At 38.4% G+C, this 19,815-nt stretch overlaps 1 protein-coding gene across 1 annotated transcript; it reads left to right on the forward strand.

Annotated features, from left to right (window-relative positions):
- The first annotated feature begins 14,059 nt into the window (after positions 1-14,059).
- LOC120212879 (AUGMIN subunit 6-like) lies at positions 14,060-19,373 on the forward strand. Its single transcript, XM_039211067.1, has 13 exons — positions 14,060-14,365; positions 14,447-14,503; positions 14,596-14,690; positions 14,951-15,101; positions 15,265-15,390; positions 15,537-15,693; positions 15,781-15,841; positions 15,921-16,176; positions 16,887-17,012; positions 17,992-18,153; positions 18,263-18,566; positions 18,675-19,151; positions 19,242-19,373. Exons 1-13 carry the CDS (start codon positions 14,150-14,152, stop codon positions 19,280-19,282), a joined length of 2,229 nt encoding a protein of 742 aa, XP_039066998.1. The 5' UTR covers positions 14,060-14,149; the 3' UTR covers positions 19,283-19,373.
- Positions 19,374-19,815: the final 442 nt, after the last annotated feature.

The raw sequence follows: 19,815 nt of genomic DNA on the forward strand, positions 1-19,815 counted from the left end.
CACTATAACAATCAATGGTATGGATTATTAGTTCATCTAAAATACTTAATAAAGGTGGAAACATGATTCTAACATTAAAACAAGCTAGAAAATTCAAGTTTGAGTACCTAAAAATTTTATACTATATAATTAGATGTTGTCTCTAATAATAATTAGAGAAAATAACCTCATTGACCAAAAATGCCTTATAATATACGATTTTAACCAACTTTTTCCGGATTTGCCAAAATGACCAACAAAATCGCAATGCGATCGCTAATTCGCAACGCGATCTCCATTATCGCAAATTCGCGTTGCGCGTTGCGATAGTTGGAAATCGCGTTGCGATGGTCTACAGTGTCGTTGCGATTTTCCCAATTCGCAATGCGAATAAGTAAATCGCAACGCGAATTGGAAAAATCGCAATGTGATACTGACTATCGTAATGCGATAATACAAAATCGCAACGAGATACTGACTTTTGCAATGCGATTCTGACTTTCGCAACGCGATTTACATAGTGCCATTCGTATTAACGTGTATTTTTTTTTCAAATTCCAAACACGAAATTTTTCTTAATAAATCGGAAAACTGAACTGTCCACAGTAATCGCAACTCATAACCTCAAACCCAAAATCACAACACTCAGTCCCATCTCCATCTCTCACTCTCTACGGCGAAATCCGTCCCCATCTCCGAAGATTTCCGTCCCCATCGCCGGCGAAATCCCTCACAACCATTCACAGTCAAAAATCCCTCACAATCATTCAGAAATGGAAAATCAACCTCCGAGGGTTAGTTTTTTTATTTTTATTTTGAAATTTTTGCATTATTTTAGGTTTTTTATATTGAGATTGATGATATGTTTACTGGTAATTTCAATAATAGATTAACCATTTCACTTAGATTTCTTATTAAATTCATTCGATTGCTGCCAATACTGCTAAACTGTTTAGCCTGTGAAGTTAGTATTTGTCTTTGTTTTGTCTTTTGGTTGAAGTAATGCAGAAGAAGAATAGTTTCGAGAATGAAAATCGCAACGCGGAAATAACTATCGCAACAAGAGAATCGCAACGCGAAATAAAAAACGCAACGCGAAACCAAAATCGCATTGCGATTTTCATTTCGCGTTGCGATTCTCTCGTTGCGATTTTCATTTCGCGTTGCGATTTTCATTTCAACCAAAAGACAAAACAGTGTTGCAAATTTTAGTTTCAAGAATAAACTACTATTTATGTTTATTGTTTTTGTTATATCTTGACAGTGTAGTTTTTGGTATATCTAACTTGGTATGTTTATTGTTTTTGTAGAAATTTTTTTCGGCTTCATTGACATTAAGGAATAAAGTTAGCCTAGCCACTACAATTGCTTCGAAGCTTTCACCTGCACAAAGAAAATTGTTTGAGGAAACCTGCTTCGGGCCATGGCTGAGAGTACAGCATCCGGGTGGAGATGCTAATTTGACCCATTTGTGGCTTCAGACCATGACTAAAGATCTACCCGACAGTATACAACGTGGTGAGGAAGAGATATGGTTTCATTTTCCACCGGCGTATACTTGTTTTGGGCGGAAGGAGTTCTGCTTAATCACTGGTCTACGATTCGGACACGATGATGTAGGCCGGTACACTCGTCATATCACCCGCCCATCATGGTTATCCAGGGTTTTTCCTGATGAGTCAATAGAGAAGCCGAACTTACGTCGACGACATGAAGAAATTGTTTAATAAGAAAGATGGTTTTACTCGGATGAATGACGTCGATGTTGTCCGAGTATGCCTTCTACTTTTGTATGCCGGTTTTTAGGCAGAGAGGCCAGACAACCTATTCCTCAGGAGCTAATATTATTGGTAGAGGACCTAAATGCATGGAATCTGTTTCCGTGGGGTTCGTATATATGGAAAGCTACCTGGACTAAGTTGTCGTCTGCCTTTGATGACCGCAAAAGTTTGTGGGGCGATGGGTCGAAATACACTTTGTCAGGCTTTGTTTGGGCCTTTAAGGTAAGAATTTATATAATGTTTTCAAAATTATAATTAATTATTTAACAATTACTAATGTTTTTTATTATATTGTTTTAGATTTGGATATTCGAGGCCTTTCCCGCCATGAAGACATATGCAATAAAAACTTCAAATGATATTCCCAGGGCTATTTCCTGGAAGAGGAAACGTCTGTTGATTGGGAAGACTTAATACCATATGCACAATAAATAATGTAAGTTAACACAAATACTATCATATATAAACAAATTATTAATAGTAGACGTTTAACTTTGTTTGAGTTTTTATATTTTTAGGAGGCAACATTCCATTAATGAGACTGACACCCACGGAGGCTGAGCTTGCCACTGATTGGTGGCAACTAGTCAGCGTTTTCTTGATGGCACGAATGATGAGCAACCTCCACTTCCTCCACTTCGAGAGCCATCACCTCACCCAGAGCCATCACCTGATCGACCCGACTATACACCTCTACAACGAGAGCCATCACCTATCCCGTCACATCATCGAGCCTCTTCTCCACCATCACCTCATGATAGGCGACCGACAAATATGCCACGACTTCTATCTCCCTGTTCTCCACCTCCACGGGATGAGTCAAGGGAGTTACGTGATGAGGTCAATGCCTTGCGTGAGGAGATCGGTACTCTACGCGATAACGATGGTGCATGGCGTGTGGAGGCCAATGCCTTGCGTGAGGAGATCGGTACTCTACGCGATAACGATGGTGCATGGCGTGTGGAGGTGTCTACTTTACATGGTGAGGTTGCCACTCTAAGTGAGATGGTAGTATCGTTGCAGAATGAGGTTCATACTCTACGCAACGAGGTAAGTTTAAGATTTTCCATATTTAACTTGATGATAAATTTACTCGTAATTTCACTTAAATTAACCATTTCACTTAGATTGCTTAGTAAATTTATTCGGTTGCTTCCAATACTGCTAAACTGTTTATTAACACTGTGAAGTTAGTATTTGTCTTTTTGTTTTGTCTTTTGGTTGAAGTAAATTTATTCGGTTGCTGCCAATTCTGCTAAACTGTGTATTCTTTAACACTGTAAAGTTAGTATTTGTCTTTGTTTTGTCTTTTGGTTGAAGTTTTGAAATATTTTGTCTTTGTTTTCACTGTTTAAATATCATGTCCGTTTATTTACTGATATTTGTATTTAATTATTTAGCGGACCGATAAGGTGGATGCTTTACGTCGGGTTTTTCTTGCACGACAGAGTTCACGCATCAGACGGCGTGCACGTGCTATTAAGTCTCCGTATACCCCAATAGTGCGAAGACACCGCAAGAAGAAGCCCGACTCGCCTGTCATCCCTCAAGAGTCCACTCCTATCGTTGAAGAGGCCCCTATCATTCCTCGAGAGTCCCCTCCCACCGTTCAAGAGGCCACTGTCATCGTTGAAGAGGTCCTCCCACATTCAAGAGCCCGATTCACATGGCGTCATATGTAGGATTCTTGAGAAACCCTCTGACGTGCCGGACATGATGCATTCAAGTTGGCTTCGTATGAGTTACCGGCCAGTACCATACCATATGAAGAGGAGAGGAAACAACTACCGGACACAATTCTGATAACACCCTTTGGGCTAAGACCGCAGTTGATTTTTATCTACATGAGCGAAGCCAGGGGTGTTTCACTGACATATGCAAGCTCAATGATGATATCTATTTGTTGCTTGATCGGTCTTGGTGGGGCGTATTATTAGGGGTCAAAGATAATGGCTATTTCGATGGAGGGGTAAGTCTTATATTTTTCTTATATTTTAATTTGATTATTTTTTTGTAAATTTATGTAAGTTACTAATATATGTCTTTTTTTGTAAAACAGCATATCGATGCGTGGGTGTCACGTCTTCTAATAATTAGGAAACTTAAGGAAATAAAAAATACACGATATACAATTATGCCGACGTCTTTTAACGCTGTTCACTTGAAGAATCAACGAGATGAATCATTTGCGTTGGGCAATGGACAAGCTAAACTTTATCCTGCATGGTGGGAGGTCGATAAGGTTAGTGTTTATTTTAGATTGAGTTTAAAGGTATTCATAAATAAGTGCGCAAATGAATGAATTATTACTTATGATTGCAGGTGTTTATCCCTGTTTTGGAACGTAACCATTGGCTTCTCGTCGAGCTTCAGATCCCATCCCTTAAGGCAATAGTATATGACAGCATGATAAATTACATATCATTGCTGATTTAAGAGATATTATTAAGGGATGGAGCTCTTATTTGGCAAATTCTTGGATGCGATAAATTATTGGACTCGTTCTGAAAAAAGAGCCAAAGAAGCTCAATATTACAGTTAGCAGAGACGAGACCGCACCACAACAAACGAAAGACCCAGAGGGGATTGTGGTCCTCTCGTATGCTTGGCATTGGACCGTTTGATCACAGGAAGTATAAAGTATCTACCTCCACCGATATAGATAGAGCTGCATAGGCTTGTGGTTTTGACATTATATGGCTAGATCGATATATACGAGACGCTGCCTACCTGCATCCGCTATAAAATGTCCATAAACAATTGGTATGTTTATAGGCTTGTGGTTTGAAAATGTTTGGTTAAGTACCTAGAATTCAATAATTTGTTGTTTGTAGGTTTTAGATGTGTAGAAAGTGTTGTTTGAGCAAATGTTTGGTTTATGCAGGTTAATCTCAGAAGTGAGCTGCGTGAAAATGATGTATGGCTGCAAAAGTTGATTCAATAGTAGAAGTGTTATTTTCTCTAATAATTATTGCTTATTTTTTATTGTTTAATTGATTTGTAAAAGGTGATTTGTAAAAGTTGATTTGTTTAATTGATGTTAACATAATTCTTATTTGTTCTTGTTTAATTGATTGAAATGTAATGGTTGATTTTGTTGATTTCAATCTGCATTATGTTGAAGGCAAAAAGTACTATCGCAATGCGAAATGAAAATCGCAACGAGAGAATCGCAACGCGAAATGAAAATCGCAACGAGAGAAACGCAACGCGAAATTAAATTCGCGTTGCGATTTTCATTTCGCATTGCGATTCCCTCGTTGCGATTTTCATTTCGCATTGCGAATTAGCGTTGCGATTTTCATTTCGCATTGTTCTATCGTTGCGTTTCATTTCGCGTTGCGATTTTCATTTCGCATTGCGATAGTAATTTCCGCGTTGATAGACATTAAGATGATTGCCTATTAAGTGATAACAACTGAACAGATCATAGCAATTTTCAAACTCAAGTTACTAATACATGCCTAACTAAAAATGTTAAAAGTTCACACATAAAATCTACATAATACAACGTTTGCATTTAAAAATCACCTAAGTTAACAGTCCCAAAAGGTGAAGCCAGTTGTGATTGGATTTTAAAGATGATTGCGATTTTGATTGCCTTTTTCTTGACACCATATGAGCTTTGGATTTTGATGATGATCCATATTTTGGTAGAGAAAAGATGATTGTGATGGCACTGTGATCCACATGTCAACCTTGTATGACCACTTTCCTTGCACCGACTACATGTCGATCTCTTATCTCTTCACCCTTAGACGGTATACGATCGTGACTTTTTGGTCAGCCAGGTAGCCTTCTGTCCATGGTGGTGGCAAAACTGTTTGTAAGTCATCTGGTATGTCCCACTCAGAAGGATGTGAAATAGGGTAGACAATCTCGGCATAAGTTGTCGATATACTTCTGTAGTGTAGCAATCCATAGCGTATGTGCTTGAATCATCTTGGTTTAGATGAAGAGCAACTTTATAACATGGCCACACGATAACCAGATGTTTTCCATTTCATATAACTACACGTCCTTGCATTTAGATCGACAAGCCCATTTAAGTTATTATCCTGTACTTCAAACAAAGTGTTTGAACATGGTTCAACTCTTCATGACGTTGACTTCACAACACGTTTCGTTATCTTTTTTTCAGTCCATGGTATAACACGATGTTCCAATGTTCCTGTAAATTTAAATAAATAATACTTAGTAAAATATATGATAAGTTACGAATTCAAAGAAATAATACCTGCATGGTTTCTTTTCTTGTAGTACCACTGTTGAATAGAGGTCGAAAAAACTCCATTAACATAGTAATGGGTAATTTCCGGGAATGACGACTTAGAGCGTTAATTGATTCTGCACTATTAGACGTCATGAAACCATATCTTGCTCCAAGTTGATGTACTCTTGACCATCTTTCAAACCCGACATCTTCTAGTGTTTGAGCACACTGAGGCAAAACACGTCTTAAACAGTTTATATGCTTATTGAAATCCACTTCCCGATAAGCCTTTACAGCCTTCCAGTATGTCCATTTGTGCTTTTTATACCAGCAGACCTTGATTTTAGATTTCTATACAAATGAACACCACAAAGTCCATGAAAAGCATCTGGGAAACACCTTCTAATAGCGTTGTCAATTGAGTTTGCCCTATCGGATATGATTGTCAGATTGCTAATAGGACCTATGCAATCCCTAAGATGCCCCATAAACCATGTCCATGAATAAGAGGTTTCAGATTTGCCAACCCCGTAAGCTATTGGCAATATCCCATTATTAGCATCCATGGCTACTGCTAATAAGTTTACTCCAAGGTATCGACCTTTCAAATGTGCTCAACTATAATAACTGGGCGCATGCAAGTAATAAACGAACGAATCTACAAATAATATAACAAGAAATATAATCATTTAAATGTGAAATGCATGTAACTAACAGAATTATATTGATTTACTAACCGCAACACCAATGGCGATAAACAACAACTCAAAGCGTCCATCTCTATCTGTTTTGATATGAGTTACCGACCCATGATTTTTCAGCTTTAAATTGTGACAATAAGCCGGCAGTTGGGCAAACGATGCTTCTGGCGACCCCCTCAACAATTCCAAGGCATAACATTTGGCTCTCCAAGCTTGAGAATATGATATACTAATATTGAACCGAGCATTCATGTCAGTCATAATTTCATATCCCCGATATACCCTACCATTCAAAAACATTAACTCAGCCAGAAAACCACCCAACACCTTTTTGTTTGCCTGTCTATGGTGAGGAAAAACTTGGGTTCTTGAACATGTATGTTTATCAATAAAAGTCCTAACTTAAAACATTGCGCAATCTTTTCCTCTTTGCAATCATACGCCACGTACAGTTTTTGTCAATCGTACACCTTGTTTCGAAACATCTTTGCTTGATTTGTTAACTTTTAGTTGATAGCCATCTTCCACACATTTCGTATACAAAGCTATCTTCAAGTCTTCCTTTGTATCAAAACAATCATCTTTCTTGATACGAATAACTTTTGTGTAACAATCAACTGCTTTCTTTGCCAACTCTTCTTCTGGTAGCTGAAGTAATTCTGGCATATTCCAGTTATACTCCCGTGGCATTTTCTTTTCTTCGGGACTTTTTCTTCTTCTTTTTCTTCTTCAGGATTATATGAATTACAGAATGGATGTTCAACATGTTCATTCACAGTCGTAACTTCCTCCTCATTATCATCAACAACATCTTCCTCGGCAACGGGTGTTTCATCATCAAAATTCGGGTATTGACCAATATCAAAATCATTACACGCAGGGTCTGTTTCTTCTTCTGAAACATCATCAAAATCCGTGTATTGACCAATATCAAAGTCCGGGTATTGACCAAGGTCAAATTTCGAATACTGACTAGTACTCACAATTTTTTCTTTTGGCTCATCATCGTCTAATTTGTCAATACGAAAACCGGAATTTGGTGCTGAAAGTTGATTTGGATTTGGATTAGAGAAAGGCTGTGGGTTTTGAGACCCACTTAGTTGATTACTACCCGCTACTGACCCAACAATACTACTTCTAGGTTCAACAACATACAATGTAACATCATCACTTGAAACATTAATGTAAGCAATGAATCGTTCAACATCTTCATTGTCGGTTAACAAATAAACTTTACCATTTCTCTGATAAGATAGCCTAAATCCACTTAGGGGCTCTAAATTCAATTTCTTTGAAACACGTAACATTAGGGTTTCATAAGTTAACTTCTTTAATGACAGTTTTAGTTGAAGATTCATGGGTAAAGGCATATATTGTAAAACACCATGAACATTCTCCCATGACCCTCCAAAACACAAATCTATCCAAACATGATCAACATTAGATGATTTCATGGTTGTAACTAAACAAACGAGATGCGAAACTAAGACCTGTTGCCGGATGGGGAAGGATGTCGTTGGATATAGGAACGGATGTCGCCGGAGAGAGTGATAGATGGAGATGGAATGAGTTCGATTTAGGGATTTAGGTTATGAGTTGTTGTGCTGCGTATATATACACAAAAAATTTGGCTTGCGAAACTAAAACCTGTTGCGAACTTTGAAACTCGCATTGCGATTCTGTATTATCTCGTTGCGAAAGTCAGAATCGCGTTGCGAAAGGCAATCATTTGACCATCGCAATGCGAAATGCAAATCGCAACGATAGAATCGCAATGCGAAATGAAAAAGGCAACGAGGATTAACATGCATAAACTTTTAACAATTATTGAATTCTAGGTACTTAACCAAACATTTTCAAACCAAAAGGAGTATATGTTAACAAAACTTGCATTATGTGTATTTTATGTGTGCACTTTTAACATTTTCAGTTAGGCATATATTAGTAACTTGAGTTTGAACATTGCTATGATCTGTTCAGTTTTTATCACTTATTAGACATTCATTTGGCTATCGCAACGCGAAAATGGCTATCGCAACGCGAAAATGGCTATCGCAACGAGAAAATCGCAATGCGAAATGAAATCGCATTGCGATTTTCTCGTTGCGATTTTCGCATTGCGATTTTCATTTGCATTGCGATTTTCTCATTGCGATAGCCATTTCGCGTTGCGATAGTCTGTTTTGCCTTCAACATAAAGCAGATTGAAAATCAACAAATCAACTATTACATTTCAATGTACACATCAATTAAACAAATCAACATTTACAAATCATCTTTTACAAATCAATTAAACAATCAAAAATAATAATAATTCTTATTTCTTCATCAATTATTGAATCAATGAATCAACAACTTTGACCCCGTACATCCATTTCACGCAGTCACTTAAGGATTAACCTGCAGAAACCAAACATTTGCTCAAACAAGACTTCCTACACATCTAAAACCTACAAACAAAATTATTGAATTCTAGGTATTAACCAAACATTTTCAAACCAAAAGGAGTATATATGTTAACAAAACTTGCATTTGACTTACCAATTAACAATGGACACTTTCATAACGCGGATGCAGTAGGCAGCGTCTCGAATATATTGCTCTAGCCATATAATGCCGAAACCACAAGCCTACTGCAGCTCTATCTCTATCGGTGGGAGGTAAAAACTCTGTGCTTCCCGTCTCAAACGCGCCAAGCAAAGGCATACGAGAGGACCACAATCCCCTCTGGCTCCCGGCGATTGTGTGGCGCGGTCTCGTCTCTGACAATGTGACATTGAACTTCTTTGGCTTCTTGTGTCCAGAATGACTCCAATACTTAATCCCATCCAAGAATTTAGCCAAATGAGAGCTCCATCCCTTGAAAATATCTCTCAAATCAGACAGTGATATGTAATTGATCATGCTGTCATACACTATTATCTTCAGAGATGGGAGCTGAAGTTGGACGAGAAGCCAGTGACGACGTTCCAAAACAGGGATAAACACCTGCGATCATAAGTAATAATTCATTTATTTGCGCACTTATTTATGAACACCTTTAAAAAATTTAAAAATAAACACTAACCTTATCGACCTCCCACCATGCAGGATAAAGTTTAGCTTGTCCATTGCCCAACAAAAATGATTCATCTCGTTGATTCTCAAGTGAACTGCGTGAAAAGCCATCGACATTATTGTATATAGCGAATTTTTTTTATTTTTCCTAAGCTTCCTTATTATTAGTAGACGTGACACCCACGCATCGATATGCTGTTTTACAAAAAAATACATATATTAGTGAATTACATTAATTTTTAACAAATTAATCAAAATCATATATAAGACAAATATAAGACTTACCTCCCCATCCAAATAGCCATTGTCTTCAACCCCTAATAGCACACCCCACCAAGACCGATCAAGCAACAAAAACATTCATCGTTGAGTTTGCTGATGTCAGTGTAACACCCTTGGCTCCGCTCATGTAGATAAAAATCAACTGCGGTCTTAGCCCAAAGGGTATTATCCACAATTGTTTCCGGTAGTTGTCTCCTCTCCACTTCAGATACCGGAAGGGTACTAGCCGGTAACTCATACGAGAGCCAACTCTCATCCATCATGTCCGAACCGGTGGGGGTTTCTCAATACTTCGATATATTACCCCATGTGAATCGGGCTCTGGAATGGTGGGAGGACCTCTTCAACGATGACAGTGGCCTCTTGAACGGTGGGGGGAATCTTGAGGGAGAATAGGGGCCTCTTGAACGATTGGAGGGGACTCTTGAGGGATGACCGGTGATTCGGGCTTCTTCTTGCGAGTCTTCGCACCATTGGGGTGAACGGAGACGTAGTACGTCCACGCCGTCTGATGCGTGAACTCCGTCGTGCAAGGAAAACCGACGTAAAGCATCCACCTTATCGGCCCTAAAAAAATTAATACATAAATCAGTAAATAAACAGACATGATATTAAACAAAGACAATATGTTTCAAACTAGCATTGTATTCACCAAGTCATTATTCTATCATAGTTCACAAAATGCTCAGATAACATTCCAGAAGTAAGCACTTATATAAACATTTAAAAGGACAACATATATAAACATTCCAGAAGAAGAATAGTTTACTTTCGCAACACGAAACTTAAAATCGCAACGCGAAATGACTATCGCAACGCGGAAATGGCTATCGCAATGCGAAATGAAAATCGCAACGACAAAATCGCAACGCGAAACACAATCGCATGCGATTTTGTCGTTTGCGATTTCATTTTCGCATTGCGATAGCCATTTCCGTTTGCGATAGTCATTTTCGTGTTGCGAAAGTAAACTATTCTTCTTCTGCAATTGAAACTTGAATGGATTGCATTACTTCAACCAAAAGACAAAAACAAAACCAAAAACAAATACTAACAAAAACAGTTTAGCAGTATTGGCAGCAACCGAATGAATTACGAGTTGAAAAATCTTAAACTTACCTCGTTGCGTAGAGTATGAACCTCATTCTGCAACGATGCTACCATCTCACGTAGAGCGGCTACCTCACCGCGTAATGTAGACACCTCAACACGCCATGCACCATCGTCTTTGCGTAAATACCGACCTCCTCAGCAAGGCATTGACCTCATCACGTAACTCCCCTAACTCATCCCGTTGAGGTGGAGAACAGAGATAAACGTCGTGATCTTTGCCGGTCGCCTATCTTACGGTGATGGTGGAGAAGAGGCTCGATGATGTGACAGAATAGGTTATGGCTGTCGTTGTGGAGGTGTATAGCCGGGTCGATCAGATGATGGCTCTGGGTGAGGTGATAGCTCTGGGCGAGGTGATGGCTCCCGAAGTGGAGGCTGCTCATCAACCGTTCTATCAAAAAAACGCTTACTAGATTGCCACCAATCAGTGGCAAGCTCAGCTTCCGTGGGTGTCAGCCTCTGTAGAGGAGTGTTGGCCTCCTAACAATATAAAAGCTCAAACAAAGTTAAACGTGTACTAGTAATAACTTGTTTATAAACATATGGTAGTATTTATGTTAACTTACATTATTTATTGTCGTATACCGTAGTAAATCTTCCCATTGCAAGGTCCGTTTCCTCTTCCAGAAATAGCCCTGGGAATATCATTTGAAGTTTTTATTGCATATGTCTTCATGGCGGGAAAGGCCTCAAATATCCAAATCTACAAACAATATAATAACAAACATTAGTAATTGTTAAATAATTACTTATAATTTTGGAAACATCATATAAAAATTCTTACCTTAAAGGCCCAAATAAAGCCTGTCAAAGTGTATTTGGAACCATCGCCATGCAAACTTTTTCGATCATCCAAGGCAGACGATAACTTATTCCATGTAGCTTTCCATAAATACGAGCCCCACGGAAACAGTTCCACGCATTTAGGTCTTCTACCAATTTGATTAGATCATTTGGAATAGGTTGTTGGCCTCTCTGCCTAAAAAGCCGGCATGCAAAAGAATTAGAAGGCATACTCGGACAACGTCGACGTCATCCATCCGAGTAAAACCGTCTTTATTATTCAACAATCTTGTCAGGTCTTCTACGTGTAGACTCGGCCTCTCCAGCTTAGGAAAAACCCGGGATAGCCATGATGGGCGGGTAATGTGTCTAGTGTACCAACCTACATCATCGTGTCCGAAGCGTAGACCGGTGATTAAGCAAAACTCCTCCCGCCCAAAACACGTATACGCCGGTGGAAAATCAAACCATATCTCTTCATCACGACGTTGTATAGTCTCTGGTAGATCGCTAGTCATGGTTTGAAGAAACAGGTGTGTCAACATCGCATCTCCACCGGGATGTTGTACTTTCAGCCATGGCCCGAAGCATGTATCCTCAAACATTTTGCTTTGTGCAGGTGAAAAGCTTCGACGTAATTGTTTTGGCCAGGCTGACTTTATTTCTCAAGGTCAATTGAGCCGAATAAAAGTTCTACAAAAACAATAAACATACTAAATTAGATATACCAAAAACTACACTGTGAAGATATACCAAAAACAATAATAAACATAAAGAGTAGTAGTTTATTCTTCAAACTTAAATTTGCAACACTGTGAATTTCGTATTTGTCTTTGTTTTTTGGTTGAAGTAATGCAATTCATTCAAGTTTCAATTTGCAGAAGAAGAATAGTTTCTGAAAATGAAAATCGCAACACGAAAATGACTATCGCAACGCGAATTTGACTATCGCAACGAGAGAATCGCAACGCGAAACTAAAATCGCGTTGCGATTTGCGCGTTGCGATTCGGTTGATTTAATAAGCAATCTAAGTGAAATGGTTAATCTATTATTGAAATTACCAGTAAACTTATCATCAATTTCAATATGAAAAACCTAATAATAATGCAAAAATTTCAAAAAAAAATAATTAAAAAAAACTAACCCTCGTTGGTTGATTTGGTTGATTTTCCATTTCTGATTGTGAGGGTGGCTCTGAGAGATGGAGATAGACGGATTTCGCCGGAGATGGGGAGGATTTCGTCGGAGATGGGTGAGAGAGTGAGAGATGGAGATGACTGAGTTGTGATTTTAGGTTTTAGGTTATGAGTTGCGATTACGGGATATACTGTGGACGGTTCAGTGTTCCAATATATTAATATTCGTGTTTGGAATTTAAAAATAAAATACTTGGCCAGGATACTAATGGCGCTTTGAAAATCGCATTGCGATTATGTATTATCGCGTTGCGAAAGTCAGTATCGCGTTGCGAAAGTCAGTATCGCGTTGCGAAAGTAAGTATCTCGTTGCGATTTTGTATTATCGCATTGCGATAGTCAATATCGCATTGCGATTTTCCCAATTCGCGTTGCGATTTACTTATTCGCATTGCGAATTGGGAAAATCGCAACGACACTGTAGACCATCGCAACGCGATTTTCAACTATCGCATTACGAAAATGCAACGCGAATTTGCGATAATGGAGATCGCGTTGCGAATTAGCGAGCACATTGTGATTTTGTTGGTCATTTTGGCAAATCCGAAAAAAGTTGGTTAAAATCATATATTATATGAGATCTTTGGTCACTGAAGTTATTTTCTCTAATTATTATTATTATTATAAAAATTCAAATTTTAATAATCTAGACAAAATTAAAAAATAGAAAATTAACGGAGCAACGAATCATAAGGTAAAAAACAAACAAACATCCGTACAAGAAAAAACCGGAAGCCGCCACCTAAACAACTTTCAAAGCAGGCCGGCATTCGGCAACAGTTTTCCCCAAGCGCACGTTAGCAACGACCCCTTCACTTTATGTCTCTTGTCTCCATCAATTTCAAACGGCTAAACGTGACTCGCTTTATCCCCACACGGTCCCATCCCTTCACCAAATTTTCAAAAAAAATCCCTCAACTTTCTAAAATTTAAAATCAACCCCCCAATTGAAATACCCACCATTTCTAAATTTCAATGTTTTGATCCTTTTTCTCCCAAACAAAAAAAAATTCAGAGAGAGAGAGAGAGAGAGAGAGAGAGAGATGACAATGGACAGAGAAAAGGAGAGAGAGATAGAGCTTGAAAGCGCAATGTATACAAATTGCTTGCTTTTAGGTTTGGATCCATCGATTATCGATCTCGGAGCCTCCAACGGAACCCCTCGGGTGGGACGTTTCCGTCATTCCAACCCTAAATTAGGCGAACAGCTTCTTTACTTCATCCTCTCTTCTCTTCGTGGCCCCGCTCAATCCGCCAGAGTAACGATCTTCTCTTCGGTTTTGGTTTTGATCTGGTCCGTGTTTGTTTTGTGATGAGTTTTTTGCTCTCGGATCTTTCAGGATTTCGATCGAGTTTGGCCGATTTTTGACTCAGCGCAATCTCGTGATTTTCGAAAGGTTTATTTCTCGATTTATTCGTTTTCACTTTTTCGCTTTTGAATTTCGAATTTCACTGTTTTGTTTGATTTTTTTATTTGTTATTAATTTAGGTTGTGCAAGGGATAATTACCGAGCTGGAAGCACAAGGAGCTTTACCGAGGAGTAATTCGAGGGTTTCTTCGCTGGCTACTTGTTGTGGACCGAGGTTAGCAGTTAATTTCTGTTTGGTTGCCCAAGAAAATTTAAGAAAGCCTAGCAAAATGGGAAAGTATATTGATTGGCTTGCTTCTGTTACTTAGTTCTAGTTACATTTGGCTCATTATAGTGGATATTCTACTACTGGCGCTGAATAGCATTGCAAGATTCGAAAAGCTTGAATTGTTTTATCTGCGAGTAGGTTTTCTTCGTAAATGAATTTTGTTAATCCATCTTCACATTAGGCTTTCTTATGTTTTGGTTTTATAGATTTGTTGAACTTTTGTGGCAACTTTCGTTGCATGCATTGCGAGAGGTTCATAGAAGGAATTTCGCCACAGATGTTGCTTCTAACCCATTGCCTGCACCGTTGACCGATGTTGCATTTTCACATGCTGCTTCACTACTTCCTGTAACAAAAGTAATGCATCTCTATAGACTCTCTGTAATGAAGCGCAATTACAGTTCCTAATATTAGGTCCTTTTTTTGGAGCTTCTGTGTTATAGTTTCAGCATGTAGTTTCGAAAAGCCCTTTTTATTAGACCTTCTATGGCCGTGAAGTAACATGCTTGTTTCTAAACAGGCTAGGATCGCTCTTGAACGGAGGAGATTTTTGAAAAATGCAGAAACAGCAGTGCAGAGACAGGCAATGTGGTCAAATTTGGCTCATGAAATGACTGCAGAATTTCGTGGTCTTTGCGCTGAGGAGGTAAATAGATAGCTAATTACTTACTCTTTTAGAGTTTTTATGTCAAATGATCAATATAACCTCTCCGCTCCTTTCCTTTTGTTAAGGGATGACTTTGACTTAATATCTTTAACTAATGCCTTTCCTTTGGAAAACCTGGATCTTAGGCTTATTTGCAGCAAGAGCTGGAAAAACTACATGACTTAAGGAACAAAGTGAAGTTGGAAGGAGAGCTATGGGATGATCTTGTCTCTACTTCAAGTCAGAATTCTCATTTGGTTGCAAAAGCTACTCGCTTATGGGAGTCTATATTATCTCGTAAAAGTAATTGCCCATGCGTAAACTGCGCTCATCTGTATCTTCATTAACTTGTATGATGTTCATAATCTTGATTTCAACCCATATGTCCAGGCCAGCATGAAGTTCTTGCTTCAGGCCCTATCGAGGATTTGATAGCTCATAGGGAGCATAGGTAATTTGCTCTTGCATGTCACTTTGGATGGTGCACATGGCACATTTTTTCACACCTTCTCATATGTATCATTTTCCAGGTATCGCATCTCCGGTTCATCTTTGCTTTCAGCTATGGATCAGAGTTCACAAGTTCTTCCTTCTGATATATTATCTGTTCAGTCTGATTTGGATGGCAAAGAACAGAATGATGGATATCACACACAGTTCAATGACGAGACACTTTCTCGGGTAGATGATAGAAGTGGTAGAATCCACCAGACTGTTGATGTAGCAGAAGTTATTAGACGTTGGACACATGCACTGCAACGCATTCATAAACAGTCACTTCAGCTGGTATGCCGTTTTATTTTGTTTTTGTTAAGTCAGCTAGCTTAGTTTGTTTTAATACTTGGCCATCTGGCAAAGAACAGAATGATGGATATCACCACAGTTCAATGACGAGACACTTTCTCGGGTAGATGATAGAAGTGGTAGAATCCACCAGACTGTTGATGTAGCAGAAGTTATTAGACGTTGGACACATGCACTGCAACGCATTCATAAACAGTCACTTCAACTGGTATGCCGTTTTATTTTGTTTTTGTTAAGTCAGCTAGCTTAGTTTGTTTTAATACTTGGCCATCAGAATTATACTGAATTTGTTAATACAATTATGTCTATACGTCACATAATTACTAATCTGATATCATTTAAATTTGTGGTATAGCCAATTTTATTTACCCAGGGCATACTTTTAAACAAGTTTGAAGTTGTGGTAACGCAATATATGCCTGTATTTTCCGTCTTCTATGGGCAAAACTTTTATGTTATGTGCAAAACCTTTCACTTAAATTGTTTTCATCTTTTGGAGATGTGAACTAGAAATCTTTTATGGTATATCAGAAATATGCAATTTTCTGTTTGCACCTTCTGAAGTATTCAAAAATAATTTAGAAATTCAAGATATGATTCACTTTTTTTTTATGGAATTGTGGATTTTATGTTGCTATCGGTGTTGAAGTAAGGTGCTTGTATGTAATAATACTATTACTATTGCTTTGCAGGCAAAAGCTAATGACGGAGAGGGTCCTGATATTCTACGAAGCGCACATGAAGGTGGCACAAGTGGTCATGCCGAGTCATTAGCTGCTACTCTGGCTGAGCATCAGCAACACCTGGCTAGCTTTCAGGTAAAGAAATATCCATTTCACTTTAAGTAGTTATTTCTTTAGGATCTAAAACTGAAAATATCTGGAAATGTTAGTTTATGGAAGTTTTAGTTTAAGTCATGTGGAGATTGAGAATTGAATGAATCTTTTTTTCCTTAAAACTTTTGATCAAGTTGGCGTCACAAGTCAAGAAGCAAGTTAGTTGTTTAAATAAAATAAGTGAAATATTAAAACGAACTAAACGTAAAAATATCCATGTAGGGATATTAATGGGTTTTTTGTTTCACCTATATTTATTAAAAGAAACTTGTAACTACCTAACTTCTTTGTGGATGTGTAAAAATCTAGTGGGAATATATTATTGTTTGCTTCTTTTTCTTTGCTTTATATGTGCATGTTTGTGTAGGGATGGCAACTCAACCCGAATCCGACGGGTTCCGACCCGACCCGATCGGATTTTTTTTAAAAAAAATTGGGTTCGGGTCGGGTTTTTTTAAATGCACTGTTCGGGTCGGGTCGGGTCGGGTTTAGGGTAAAAAATCCGACCCGACCCGAAAAATATATATTTTATCTTATATTTTAGGGATAATTACAATAATATCCCTCCATATATAATTTTTTTCAATTAAGTCACTGTTTCATTGAATTAATTTTTTTTTTATTCGTCGGGTCGGGTCGGGTCGGGTTTCTAAGTCATATATTCGGGTCGGGTCGGGTCGGGTGAAACATTAATTTTGTCGGGTCGGGTCACGGGTGGAGAACCCTTTCTTCTCGGGTCGGGTAGCCCAAAAACCCGACCCGACCCGACCCGACCCATTGCCATCCCTATGTTTGTGGGTTAGCAAATACGCTTAGACACGCACCTCTTCTAAACCGCAAATTGTTGTTATAGTTTCTAAGTTAAACCTAAAGGGCTTTTCTTGGCACTTCATTGTTGACTCAAGATTCTATTCTTTGTTTTAGATGACACGCACAAATTTCTAATACCATTTAAATGCAGGTGCTTATTAACCAACTAAAGGAAGTTGCTCCATCAATCGAGAAGTCGATATCAGAGTGTACAGAGAAAGTAAATAGCATGTCCTCCAACTTACCTCCAATGGCCAAACATCGCGGTCAAGCCTCCTCGCCTAATCAAGCTCAGAGCAGTGGAAGGACCTTGGTAAATTATGTTAATCAATGTTTCATGTCATACAAACATTTGAAGCTTTGAATATTTGTGTTTGTAGAACCTATGATTCATTTTTAAGATGTTTTTGTGGATCAAACAGGAAAGTAGCTCTGATGATGTTGGTGACATTACTTCCAAAATGTCTGCTGTTCAGCTTGAGAAGATTTCAGCTAGCCCACCTGCTTTAAAGCTCCCGCAATTATTTAGTTCAACTCCGAATTCATCTGGAAAAGGTGGAACCGTGCAAAAGCGAGCTCCCTTGACCCCAAATTCGGCTGGAAAAGGTGGAAACATGCAAAGGCGACATACATTCGCTCCTGAGACCAACCAAATTGGAACTTTTTCTGAAAGGAATTCAGTGGAACAACCTCTAGTAAGCAATCAAGTAGATTACCCGCCCCAAGGTTTGCTTCTTTTCATGCTCCGCTTGTCTCCCTACGTGTTATCGATGTAATGCTTCTTCTTTTATCAATTGAACGAGAGTCGGTAATTTAACACATTTTTTGTTGCAGAAAGTGAATTTTCTTATATTCAGAACTTAAAAAAGTCTGTGAGGCAAGCTGCACTGTCAACGCCATCCTCCAATTCGGAGTCATTATGTGACGGTCAATCTAATGAAACTTCCGAACACTTCTTTGTACCCGTTTCATCAACAAATTTTTCTCGTGGGGAACCGGAAAATAAAGTTGGCCCTATAAGGACTAAGAGATTATTTTCTACTCAAACAGACAACACCTTGCTCAACGGCCGTGCCGGTAATGGCCATATTGGGAGTAACAACTACGGTGACTTGCCACAAATGTTGAACAATATAGATTCTCTTAATGACTACGATCAAGGCAATGGATTTCTCTCCGCCGGTGCTTCAAGTTCTGCAGCTTCTGATGGCCAATCGTTTTTCGACATGGAAGAAGCTCAGGATCAGGTCTTCTCCCCTCCTTTGCTTATGGAAACGTCCATGTTCGCGGATGCTTACGAGGATTTGCTCGGTATGTTTGCTTTACTCGCAAAGTAATACCATTATAAACTTTATATAAATGCACTTTGAAATCTTAGCAAGTTGTGTTCGTTTCGTGCAGCTCCGCTTTCAGAAACCGAAACTGCCTTGATGGAGCATTGAGACCGGAGGTCGGATGTTTTCGGTCGTTGTTTCCGTTGCTTTGTTATTCGACACGATGGTTGTATGTAGTTTGAGAGAGACAGATCCACTGAAGTATTGAATCTTGTTATTAATTTTAAACCAACTGAAGTTATAATTTTTTCCCGCATTGCAAGCATTTCCCGTATATTTAATAAGAATTTATTATTGTTCTTAGTTCAATGAGTGTTTTGAACTCGTTTTTTTGGTTAAAAAATAACGGCTTTTTGAGCTGGAAGTTAATTTGTTCATTGAAATATGATAAAATTTGGTTTCACAACTGTTTGAGTTGTATTTTGTGTATCGAGTTTGTTTATGTTATGTAGTAAAGTCAGTACTTGAAATATTATGTTATGTCATCAAGCCAATGCTTGAAAACAATAATCGTGATAATAGACATCATTAAAATATAATTTTATCATATCTTAATCAAATAGTGAACATTCAACTTAGACGATTGTTAATTTTTTAACGGAAGAGGATTCGTTTGGAACATATTAATAGTCAGATAATCA

The sequence above is a fragment of the Hibiscus syriacus genome, unplaced genomic scaffold (genome assembly GCF_006381635.1).
Source record: "Hibiscus syriacus cultivar Baekdansim isolate YM2019G1 unplaced genomic scaffold, ASM638163v2 tig00110017_pilon, whole genome shotgun sequence".
Classification (NCBI taxonomy): Eukaryota; Viridiplantae; Streptophyta; class Magnoliopsida; order Malvales; family Malvaceae; genus Hibiscus; species Hibiscus syriacus.